General features: G+C 36.5%; 1 protein-coding gene across 1 annotated transcript in view; it reads right to left on the bottom strand.

Annotated features, from left to right (window-relative positions):
• LOC127832380 (endothelin-converting enzyme homolog) overlaps positions 1 to 13,990 on the bottom strand; it is an 88,426-nt gene that overhangs the window by 41,194 nt on the left and 33,242 nt on the right. Inside the window, 8 exon segments of the mRNA XM_052357827.1 lie at positions 4,955 to 5,041; positions 6,068 to 6,184; positions 6,656 to 6,724; positions 7,036 to 7,272; positions 7,274 to 7,317; positions 10,222 to 10,425; positions 12,035 to 12,240; positions 13,014 to 13,135. Of these exon segments, the coding sequence (XP_052213787.1) occupies positions 4,955 to 5,041; positions 6,068 to 6,184; positions 6,656 to 6,724; positions 7,036 to 7,272; positions 7,274 to 7,317; positions 10,222 to 10,425; positions 12,035 to 12,240; positions 13,014 to 13,135 (1,086 nt within the window).

The raw sequence follows: 13,990 nt of genomic DNA, 5'->3' as shown, positions 1-13,990 counted from the left end.
AACAGAAAATACGACCAAATTCGGGGTGTTAGTTTAAAAAAATAAAAACCCTACCTGGTTGGTCTTGATGGTTCTTATATTCTTTATGTGATAAGGGCCCTTTGCGTGGAGACGCAATGCCTTCTTCCCACAAGACTGATAATTCAGGGTTTTCTTACAAACTTCTCAAACCGCTTTTCCACAAGCTTCCACTTTTCTCAACCAGTTCACTACCCGCCCGTAGACTACAGCTGGGAATGGCCACCCATTATAAACTGTACGCTGAAGTTTCTTTAGCTACCAACAGGCAAGTATCTCGTTGCCATTTTTCTCAACTTAAGTCTAAACACAGCTTCCCATTCGGCATCAAATATATGCAAAAAGTACTCAAATTGATTTAAATCGGCAGCAATCTTTAATCTTTAATCAGATGTAATTGTTTATTTAATCCTCTACGATGTACGATTTGTTTTCACATCAGTAATTTGTCTCGATGACCGGTGTTAATGCCGACTGCGTATGAATTTTTCAGGTCAATAACACGGCGATGTATTGATGCACAGTCTACAGCTGAAAGCGGTTAATATCTGGGACGGCATGTCAGGAAAAAGATCAATACCGATAATTCGCATTGTTCATTAATTAAGCAACGATTAATAACACTTATCCTTTATGGATTTTCATGAAAGAAAAAACATAATAAAGAAAATTTTATTCTCTTTAATCTGATATATAAACAAGTTTGGAAAGAATAGGATGAAAAATTTGGATTTAATTGCATAAACACCATTTTCTCAATTCAAGGGGAGGTAATTCTGTACTTCATGGACCAATAATGCTCATTTTTTGTAGGGTTCGTGTCCTCATTGATATAAAGACACTGTGCAAATTTGGAAAGGATCGGACAAAAAATGTGGAAGATTTTTTAAAGTTTTCACAAAATAGGCAAAAACGAATAAACATGCAAAGTTCAACGAGCTCCTGAGGCCATGTTTTTTGACGAATCAAATTTCTTTGAACAAATTTTTCAGGGGAGCCTTCCAAGGTCATCCCTGTGAAATTTTTTGAAAATCTGATGAGCGGTTTCTGACAAGAAGATTTTTTAAGATTTTTACCATATATGGTCATGGCGGCCATCTTGGTTATGTGATCAAATTTTTTTTAACAATTCTTTTGTCCCATGACCTAGGGATGCTCCACATGAAATTTAGTTGAAATTGGCTCAATGGTTTAGTAGAAGAAGATGTTTACAAATTGTTTACAGACAGACGGACGGACAGACAGACGACGGACGCTGAGTGATCACAATAGCTCACCCCGAGCTATCGCTCAGGTGAGCTAAAAAAAACAATAAGTTTAATGTTTATATTTGTTATGTATAATCTCAGGTATGTGATTGCAAAGATATTAAGTTGTATTTATTTTAAAGCATAGAAAGATGAGTAAAACACTATAAAATTATTGCACATCAATAACATTTTTTTTTGCGATGTCATAATTGACAAACAAAAATAACATACCTGTCTCTAAATTTTTGCATACCTGTATTTAAAAAAAATATTTTTCGTATCTAAATTTTTGGACACAATTTTTTTTTAATGCTCTGTAAACTTAAAGTAATTACGGTAATTAAGCCAAATTCAGAGCTGTCAAACAAGAATCTATTTTAATACATTTAAAAAAAATCTATACAAACCACAGCCTGAAAACGAAGTACCTAAAATGGGCAATCCCATACTAGTGTAAACACTATACACAATATACAATAATGTACAGAAGAAACCGCCCAACCATAACACACAATATGCAATAATGTACCAAAGTACCTGTCCAACCATTATACACAATAATACAATAATGTACGGAAGTACCTGTCAAACCGTTATACACAATATACAATAATGTACTGAAGTACCTGTCCAACCATAATACACAATATACAGTAATGTACTGAAGTACCAGTCCAACCATTATACACAATATACAGTAATGTACTGAAGTACCTGTCCAACCATTATACACAATATACAATAATGTACTGAAGAAACCGTCCAACCATTACACACAATATGCAATAATGTACTGGAGTAACCGTTCAACTATGATATACAATAAACAATAATGTACTGAAGTACCTGTCCAACCATCATATACAATATACAATAATGTACTGAAGTACCTGTCCAACAATTATACACAATAATACAATAATGTACGGAAGTACCTGTCCAACCATTATTCACAATATGCAATAATGTACTGAAGCACCTGTCAAACCATTATACACAATATACAATAATGTAAAAAAGTACCTGTATAACCATTATACACAATATAAAATAATGTACAGAAGTACCCGTCCAACCATAATACACAATATGCAATAATGTACAGAAGTAAATGTCCAACCATTATAAACAATAAACAATAATGTACTGAAGTAACTGCCGAACTATTATATACAATATACAATAATGTACTGAAGTACCTGTCCAACAATTATACACAGCACAATATACAATAAAGTACTGAAGTAACTGTCAAATCATTATACACAATATACAATAATGTACTGAAGTAACCCTCCAACCATTATACACAATATGCAATAATGTACTGAAGAAACCGTCCAACCATTACACACAATATGCAATAATGTACTGGAGTAACCGTTCAACTATGATATACAATAAACAATAATGTACTGAAGTACCTGTCCAACCATCATATACAATATATAATAATGTACTTAAGTACCTGTCCAACCATTATATACAATATACAGTAATGTACTGAAGTACCTGTCCAACCATTATATACAATATACAATAATGTACTGATGTACATGTACCTGTCCAACCATTATATACAATATACAATAATGTACTGCAGTACCTGTTCAACCATAATATACAATATACATTGTACAATAATGTACTGAAGTAACTGTCCAACCAGTATACACAATATACAATAAGGTAATGATGTAACCGTCCAACCATTATATACAATATACATTTATTGAGTACCTGTCCAACCATTATACACAATATACAATAAAGTACAGAAGTACCTGTCCAACCATTATATTCAATATACAATAATGTACTGAAGTACCTGTCCAACCATTGTATTCAATATACAATAATGTACTGGAGTACCTGTCCAACCATTATATGCAATATACAATAATGTACTGGAGTACCTGTCCAACCATTATATTCAATATACAATAATGTACTGAAGTACCTGTCCAACCATTATATTCAATATACAATAATGTACTGAAGTACCTGTCCAACCATTATATTCAATATACAATAATGTACTGAAGTACCTGTTCAACCATTATATGCCATAACATTAATGTACTGGAGTACCTGTCCAACCATTATATTCAATATACAATAATGTACTGGAGTACCTGTCAAACCATTATATTCAATATACAATAATGTACTGAAGTACCTGTCCAACCATTATATTCAATATACAATAATGTACTGGATTACCTGTCCAACCATTATATTCAATATACAATAATGTACTGAAGTACCTGTCCAACCATTATATTCAATATACAATAATGTACTGGAGTACCTGTCCAACCATTATATTCAATATACAAAAATGTACTGAAGTACCTGTCCAACCATTATATGCCATAACATTAATGTACTGGAGTATCTGTCCAACCATTATATTCAATATACAATAATGTACTGGAGTACCTGTCCAACCATTATATTCAATATACAATAATGTACTGAAGTACCTGTCCAACCATTATATTCAATATACAATAATGTACTGGAGTACCTGTCCAACCATTATATTCAATATACAATAATGTACTGGAGTACCTGTCCAACCATTATATACAATAACATTAATGTACTTGAGTACCTGTTTAACCATTATATTCAATATACAATAATGTACTGGAGTACCTGTCCAACCATTATATTCAATATACAATAATGTACTGGAGTACCTGTCCAACCATTATATACAATAACATTAATGTACTGGAGTACCTGTCCAACCATTATATTCAATATACAATAATGTACTGGAGTACCTGTCCAACCATTATATTCAATATACAATAATGTACTGGAGTACCTGTCCAACCATTATATTCAATATACAATAATGTACTGGAGTACCTGTCCAACCATTATATTCAATATACAATAATGTACTGGAGTACCTGTCCAACCATTATATTCAATATACAATAATGTACTGGAGTACCTGTCCAACCATTATATTCAATATACAATAATGTACTGGAGTACCTGTCCAACCATTATATACAATAACATTAATGTACTGGAGTACCTGTCCAACCATTATATTCAATATACAATAATGTACTGAAGTACCTGTCCAACCATTATATTCAATATACAATAATGTACTGGAGTACCTGTCCAACCATTATATTCAATATACAATAATGTACTGGAGTACCTGTCCAACCATTATATACAATAACATTAATGTACTGGAGTACCTGTCCAACCATTATATTCAATATACAATAATGTACTGGAGTACCTGTCCAACCATTATATTCAATATACAATAATGTACTGCAGTACCTGTCCAACCATTATATACAATATACAATAATGTACTGGAGTACCTGTCCAACCATTATATTCAATATACAATAAAGTACGAAAGTACCTGTTCAACCATTATATTCAATATACAATAATGTACTGAAGTACCTGTCCAACCATTATATTCAATATACAATAATGTACTGGAGTACCTGTCCAACCATTATATGCCATAACATTAATGTACTGAAGCAGATTACAACTACTGATTTTTCACAAGAACAAGCTTTGTTAAGATTTCCATGGCTTTGCTCATCATACGCGGCCTCAGTTGATAAGTATGCAATTTTGCAACTAAATCAGCCATACACAGATGTACAAGACAGAAAGAAATATCCACTTACAAATGGTGACAGGGTCTGAACTGAGGACAGGGTCATCTTATGGTACATGTCTTCTTCATTGCGTCTTTCCTCATTGGGTACAGTAATCTTGGGAAATCAGAGCAACATTGAATACTATATTATAGTCAGTATTATACAAAACATAGGAGATAATGGTTTTTTAACCCTACTGAGGGAGCATTCTTTAGATCAAAAACAAATACAAGTACTGGTTCTACCCAGGAAACAGATTCAAGAAGGTTTCAATAAGCCGTAAGCTTTCAAAGCCATCAAGCTTAAATAAATAGGTTTACAGTAAACTTCACACATATATGTAAAAATAAAAACTGTGTCTATGAAATAGCATTATACCACCAAAATGTTCTGTCAATACTAAAGGAAAGACCAGGAAAGCAAAATGTTTCCATTTAAAAACCATGTTTAGCCCATTTAACTCACATATGCAGACTAACAATCCAATTTAGAGAGAGGGTCACCAAACAATCATTCCAACAAGTAAATTCGTTGAATTGATATTCCCCCGCAAATATGCTTCTGGACACAAAAGTGTTAGATTTGACACTCAAAAAAGCATTTTTTCAAGATACAAAGGGCCATAACTCCGTTATTAACAGATGGTGTACAATGCCATTTGTTGTGCATTATCCTTTTATCCATACATATACTCATACCAAGTTTCAATAAAATCTGCCAAAGCACTTCCAAGATATGGCTTCGGACGGACGGAAAGATGGACGGACGGAAAGACGGACGGACAACGCCAAAACAATATCCCTCCGCCTATGGCGGGGGATAATGAAGTTGCATCAAAATCTGCACATCTGTTAAGGAGGATATTTATTACAAGAAACAGTTGATAGAAAGACCCAAAAGCTCACTATTAGCACTTTGTTCTCAGATGATCAGAAGAGCTAAATAAAAAAAAGGTTTATGTTAGAGGGGTACTAGATGCTGAAGGTTAGATGTATGGAATTACCTCGTATATTCTCTTACTTATGCTTATTTCTACACAGCGATTTACGCTGCGTACATTTCTGCATAAAAGGTAACTGAAAGCAATTCAACTTCGCAGAATGCAAATAAACACTAGAAGGGACAAAATATGCATCATACATTTGCAAGTTTGATCTCAAACTCTATGACTTCTCTCATCTGACTGCGAGTGTTGTTCTCCTCTCCCCCCAGAAGGACTCCCACAAGTGTCATGTAGTCCAGGTACGCTGACAGCACCTGCACAACATGTAACACAGTGGACTAACACTGAATATAAGCTTCATTTTATATAAGTCAAGGACAATAACATCGCTGTGATGATTTGTCTAGATATAGCAATTGGATCAGATAATTTTGATCTCATGAAATAAGGTGAGGATTGGATGAACAATTTTAGATTGATTTACATTTTGAGAAATCACTTAATCCAGTTTTGCAGATTAACATACTGACACATGGAAGACTGTTTGAGAAGACAAGTGAAGATGCTGCTGTCATTAAACACAGATGAATCAGTCACAACAATAAACATTAATCAATGCTGCTTTTTCTTGTGACGACATTGATAGTTATGAAGAGTGTACAGTTCAAGGAAAGACCTTATATTGCAAGTAAACTACATAAAATGAATTTCAATTAAGTACAGGTTGACACACACATTGATGTACTTTAAAATGTTACTAGTCTCTTGTTAAGAGGTTTATTTACCTTATCTTGATCAATAGTTTTGTTGAGGTAGAAGTCTCTGTCTGGCAGTCCTAGACCTCCCTGGTCCACCTGGAACACAATATCGCACAGCTAGGACCGCTCATCAACCATGGCATCATGTGGCCAGTGTAGTGATAATATTACAGGAATGGATATGCATAGCATGTTAAAATGGCTCTGTAAAGTAATAGCTATGATCCGAAAGAAATGACTTACATAATGTAAAACATTTTTTAATCTTCATAAACTTGTTTGATAGTTACAAAAGCAAAAACTTTTTTTTTTCAAGACTTATGTATGCAACATTTCTGCATGTTCTTTCATATATATATATAAAATATATAATACATGTATATATATAACCTATACATAAAACAAACCTGTAAAATATTCTGGGAAGAATTTTTGTCATCTTCTCCAACAAAGAATACGAAGAAAGCCCCAAAGACTTTCATGTTCTGGAGTGCCCCCTGCAGACTCCAGGTGTCCGGGCTCCACACACCCGTCCTGTTGGAGACGCTCCAACCACCAAACTGCCGTATGAGGTCCTGGAGGGGGCGGCTGCCCAGCTTGTCTATGGTCTTGTTCTTGTCCATGCAGGACTGGTAGTACAGCTTAGGCCTTCACCTCTGCATCACTCTGGGAAGCATTGATGGGCTGCTCTGTGTGTGTACCCAATATAGAAACTCACAGGGAGTATTCAACAACACTGTAGAATAAGCATTTGTTAGTCATAAATAGACCAAGACGACCATTTTCAAAAAGATAATTAGTCAATAAAGCCTTTTTGGGGTAACAATAAGACCAGGTGTGAAAGCATTCCTTTCTAACATATGAGCTTTGACAATGACAAATGTGTAATGTTCTTCTGCACTACAATCACTGTGGTTATTACTCCTTCAAACTTTAAGGAATGGATGCAGTGCATAGTGCCAATTCAACATGATGTTTTACTTCTGACACATTTATTGACAATTAATCCAAGCTGGACTAAGATACACTACAGACAACATGTTAACAATTCATTTCTAACAATTGACTTTAACCTTTCACTTTTTTTGAGAATCACAGTCTCATAATATGTAAAATTGTGAGAATTTCAAGTCTGCCAACTTCTTTTTTTAATGGACGAGTAAAGCCTAGTATTCTAATGTGTTAACACCACAACACCTGAAATGGAGTACATAATTGGTTTAGTTAAGGTCAACAAGACCACAATCGACCTCTGTTCAAATCTCATAATCAAGGCCTTCAGTCATAACATGAACAGATGATCAAATACTTGAAACCCAAATAACATGCTGTTAAAGTCAGTCCTTATGCTGTGTAATCCTGTAAGGGTGGTATGTTACCTATGACTCTCTAGTCCTGTGTAAGGGTGGTATGTTATCTTTGACTCTCTAGTCCTGTCTAATACCTCAGTCACAAATAGACACCGATCACCGTCCGATGTATTTTTCCGCTCATCGGGCTGGCGACCGGCCGATGATCGCACGCACATGCCACTTTGTCACTCATCGGACGGCGAACGGCTCCGACGTGTTCAATCTTCCCGATGCCTGGAGATTGGACACATCGGCCAGAGATTATTTGTGACTGAGGCATAAGGGTGGTATGTTACCTATGACTATCTAGCAGAGTGTAAGGGTGGTATGTTACCTATGACTCTAGTTGTGTGTAAGGGTGGTATGTTACCTATGATTCTCTAGTCCTGTGTAAGGTAGGTGTGTTACCTATGACTCTCTAGTCCTGTGTAAGGGTGGTATGTTACCTATGACTCTCTAGTTGTGTGTAAGGGTGGTATGTTACCTAAGACTCTCTTGTCCTGTGTAAGGGTGGTGTGTTACCTATGACTCTCTCATCCTGTGTAAGGGTGGTGTGTTACCTATGACTCTCTTGTCCTGTGTAAGGGTGGTATGTTACCTATGACTCTCTAGTTGTGTGTAAGGGTGGTACGTTACCTATGACTCTCTAGTCCAGTGTAAGGGTGGTCTGTTACCTATGACTCTGTAGTCCTGTGTAACAGTGCTTTCCACAGGATTTTTTTCAGACGCCCCGGGGCCGTTAGGGGGGGGGGGTATGGAAGGGCTGTACCCTCCATACTTTTTTTTTTACATTTGTAGAGTGAAATGCCGTTTAAGAAATAATTCGTATACGTTATAGTTTGTTGTCGAATAACCCACGGCTGGAAGTTTAGATGCGTAGGGATTAAATCACGAGTGCGATTCCTTAATACATCAGTATCAACGATCTTTTCCTTAATACATCCATATCAACCGTACTTTCTATCTATTTCTGCATACTTACTACTTTTCCCATCGCTACTCATTACCCAATAATCCTGTATATTCCAGTTTTAAAGCAAATTCTGCTAAATATTTACTATAAAAGTGCTCAAGAATTTCAAGAAACACAAACATTTGTCATTTTCTTAAGTATCAAATACATTTTGGCATTTGTTACTATTTAAAGATGTGATGAAATATACGTCCAATATGGGCGTTTTTTTTTCCCCACTTTGACATGCGTAAATCGCCTGACAGAATGTTCCCATATTTATACAACACAAAATAAACCCACACTTTCCATGCAATGTTTTACATGTCTGTATAATTGTTGCGCACTTTTTATTGAGACAAAAGATAAAGCACTGTTTATTTGACGCTAGAATTTGTTATTGTCGTGTTAGCATTAAAATTCGGAAGCATGTTTCGGATTACAAATTTAATAATGCTCATTTTAGAATCAAACGAAACATTTACAGCTGTGCGTAATTAATTCAACAATAATTTGTTAAAGCGCATTACGTGTCAAATAAATGTTTTGACCATATTATGCATGAAATGCACAACAGCCACGAGGATTACATCCGGTTGCCATCATCAGTCTTCTAAGTAAGTGGCCAAGATTTCATGGTGGAGGTGAACACCGTAGGGACCGATGAGTGTGTTAGATAACAAAGCCAACAAACTGCCATAAAATCACACACTGATGAAAATTACGTCACTCGTCGTCCGCATGACCTTACTGCAGGTATGACTTCTTACTGAGTGTTGTCGCTCATTCAAAGCATGCGCTCTCATTGGCCAATATCAATTTTCCATTACGACGACGATCTGCCTTTAGGCAGGCTTTAGGTGGGTAAAGTGATACATGACGTAATTGACAGAGGATCATAAATCGGCTCTCCCAATTTTCGGTGAAGTCGATATCACTTTGATCTTAAAAATGTCTAGTTGCAATTAATGAAAAATTATAACACACTGATCACAAAATTTCAAGCACCCCACGGACTCTGATTTTGAATTTCAAGCACACCGGTGAAGGACCATTAAATGGCCTGTGGAAAGCACTGTGTGTTAGGGTGGTATTTTAACTATGACACTCTAGTCCTGTGTAAGGGTGGTATGTTACCTATGACTATCTAGTCCTGTGTAAGGGTGGTATGTTATCTATGACTCTGTAGTCCTGTGTAAGGGTGGTATTATACCCATGACTCTGTAGTCATGTGTAACGGTCGTGTGTTACCAATGACTCTGTAGTCCTGTGTAAGGGTGGTATGTTACCTATGACTCTCTTCATGACCTCCTGGTTCTGTTTACGCAGCTCACTGAAGATGTTCCAGCGCGAGTGTCCGGATGGTATGATGTGTGTGTCAACCCAGTGCCCACAGGCATAACGATAGAAGTCATCACATGGGTCCACACTGGCGTCCACTGAGTCCAGCAACATGCTCGACACCGTGATGCACGCTGGCGTCAGGCAGTACTCTGTCAGCACACCCACACATACAAGTCACATTGACAGGCAATATTGGAAAGAAAGCACTATATTGCAATTAAGCAAGTCAGAATTCAAATTAAAATTCAAGCAAGCCCAGTTTCACAGAGACCCCAAGGAACAAAACTGTTCTGAGGAGGCAGTGTTCACAAGAATTCACAACTACTGCCACAACACTATGATTTTGAAAAAATTAAAATCATTTTCAAACTCAGCGCATGTATCATAACAACACAATTTCTTAAGTATTCTGAGCAAGTCTCATGATGATTTGGTTGAAAATTTGATACATTCAACAACTCATAACGATCATGTATTTTAATATTTGAATGGAAAGGGACCATATCTCACTTGGTACAGAAATCATTAGAACAGATGTTCGGAGTTAGCTTCCTGTGACTTCTCAGGTGTTCCAATTATTTTTCCAAATGACCTAGTGTCCTAGTTTTTGACCTGATGACACCTATTTTCAAACTGATTAGATATATAATTGGGACAAATTTATTCACCAAGTTTCATGAAGATTGGAAAATAACTGTGGCCTCTACAGTGCTCACAAGATTTTTCTTTAATTTGACCTAGTGACCTTGTTTTCACAAAATGAGACCCCATTAAAAACTTGGATGAGATATCATTAAGGAATATTTTTGATCTATTTTTATATAGATTAGGCAATACATGTGGTTTCAAGTGTTGAAAGCTTTTTCTATTATTTGACCTGGTGACCAAGTTTTTGAACATATTTTCCTGCTGAGATATGATTGAGACAAATACTCTGACTAATTTTTATTCAAATTGGGTAGTGTTCACAATCTTCTTCTTTAATTTCTGACTTGAGAAATTCCCTTCCCCCAAAATGATTTGTGTAAGATAATAACAATAAAGAACTTTTCTGAACAGGAACTGCTTTCATTAAAACCATATACCGGTAATATGGAAAATGCACACACTTCACAAGTCCATAACTCTGCTTAGGTAAAACAAGAGGCTGATTCCTTGACTGTAAAACTCCTCAATTGTTGAAGGCGTTTCCTTATCACCTCATGTTGGTTGCTGATTGACCCAGATTCAAACATGACCTTAATATTGTAAAGATCAAAATTTGAATCAAATTGCAAACTTGGCCTAAACAATTTCAAGATAAAACCCTGTGACCAAGTTCAGCAAGATCTGATGAAACATGCTTGGGAGTGGGGTTTCTAGCCCATCCGAGCACACACTGGACACTGGACATCCAACAATGCTGGGCTTAGAGTGATCACAATAGCCCATCCCAGCACACACCCAAAACTGGACATTCAACAACGCCAGTTAGGGTGATCACAATAGCCTATTGCAGCACATATGCACCAAATCTTCCTGATTCACAATTTCACACGCTGATAACATAATAAATAAGCTTTGAAAGTTTTATAAATTGATCAAATGGATAGATGGAGGCACATGAGGAGTGTTATTGTCCCTCTGAAATGGCTGCATACAGATAAAAAAAGATGGTAAGATGAGGTGTTATGAAATGTTGTTATTGACATGGTGAAAGCTTATTAAAGGCATATTCATGTAGATATACATCATGTTCTCCTGTCGTGACTGACTGACCTGTCTGTGTTAGTGCTGGCTGTGTGGTGGTGTGTGTGTCTGATGCCTGGGAGGGATTGGGTCCAGCGGTGTGTGGTGTGAGGGCAGCTGAGGTCCGCTGCAGCTCTTGGTCTCGGGAGGCGAGCAAGGCTGCCAGGATAATGATCACCAGTGAGGTGACGACCACAATGCACAGCAGCACCCCTTCCAGCACGGTACGGCGGCCCCTGCAACCAAGCATAATATCACCTCCAATAGTCATAGTCACTCACTACTCAGGGTGCAGGATCACGTGACTCTGTGGGAACCAGGAAGTGGTGCTTTTTTCGAATGACGTTTTACAACAATATTTCTTAAGAATTTCAACTAGTGCATAAAAGACAGATTTTTTATGCTGCTTTTATGCAGCAATGTGAAATACATCAGAATTACTTTCTTTAATAAACATGCGTTTTTGCTATTTGAACTTCATTCATTTATACGGTTATGCTTCTGGCAACAATGAAATTTTGCCACAGATTTCAGACATATTCAAGGATTTAGTCTTACATTTTAAGATATTGGCACAAAATGCAAGAAAAACTGTCTTGTATGCATTAACAATTTTTTTTAAATGAACTTCAATAACTTGAGATATTGGCAAAAAAAAAGCTCTTAACAGTGTGTTTACATTCTGTCCAGCCCGTGTGTAAACCCCTGAAAACCTGTAAACCCCTGAAAACCCCGCTGATTCTGCACCCTGATAAGTTTCACAAGAAAGACAGCAATTTGCACCCAGTACTGCAGTTAATACCAGCATTAACATGGACAATTAATTCAACATAGTCAATACACTTTTAAACAAAAACTAAAGTATATTCTATTATATCAAACTGTGTAAAGTACTTTTGGAAAATATTTGCCTGTTACTTTAAAACAAACAACACATTGTGGAACATAATTTTTCTGAAATTTAACATTTATTTAAATAAATGTTTTCATTATTTTTCTTCATGCATACCCGAAGATTTTAGACCCCCGCTTGTAGACGACAGTGGTGGTGAACTCCCCAAGTGGAGGGGTACCAGCACCTGACATCTCATCCTCTTCAAAGTTGGTCCGGGTATACTTCTGGCCAGACATCTGCAACATATACAGAAATGCCTAGTGTGTACTTCTGGCTAGACATCTGCAACATATACAGAACAACCTAGTGTGTACTTCTGGCTAGACATCTGCAACATATACAGAACTACCTAGTGTGTACTTCTGGCCAGACATCTGCAACATATACAGAAATGCCTAGTGTGTACTTCTGGCTAGACATCTGCAACATATACAGAACTACCTAGTGTGTACTTCTGGCTAGACATCTGCAACATATACAGAACTACCTAGTGTCTACTTCTGGCCGGACATCTGCAAACATATACAGAACTACCTAGTGTGTACTTCTGGCTAGACATCTGCAACATATACATAACTACCTAGTGTCTACTTCTGGCCAGACATCTGCAATATATACAAAACTACCGTAATTACTCTATGTTTTTTTTTCATGTCCGAAAACTTAGATACGAACAAGATGTGTTTGTGAAACACAATGTCCCCCTATATGATGTTTGACATTGTAGGATGACCTTGACCTTGTGAAGGATGACCTTGACCTTTCACCACTCAAAATGTGCAGCTCCATGAGATACACATGCACTGCCAAATATCAAGTTGCTATCTTCAATATTGCAAAAGTATTCATAAAATAAGCGATTTGGGCCACATATATTTGACCTCTGACCTTGAAGGATGACCTTGACCTTGACCTTTCACCACTCAAAATGAGCAGCTCCATGAGATACACATGCATGCCAAATATCAAGTTGCTATCTTCAATATTGCAAAAGTATTCATAAAATGAGCGATTTTGGCCACATATAATTGACCTCTGACCTTGAAAGATGACCTTGACCTTGACCTTTCACCACTCAAAATGTGCAGCTC

Source organism: Dreissena polymorpha, chromosome 5 (assembly GCF_020536995.1).
Source record: "Dreissena polymorpha isolate Duluth1 chromosome 5, UMN_Dpol_1.0, whole genome shotgun sequence".
In the NCBI taxonomy this organism is placed as follows: Eukaryota; Metazoa; Mollusca; class Bivalvia; order Myida; family Dreissenidae; genus Dreissena; species Dreissena polymorpha.
The sequence above is the reverse complement of the archived record's forward strand: the minus strand, read 5'-3'. Positions and strand labels throughout refer to the sequence as shown.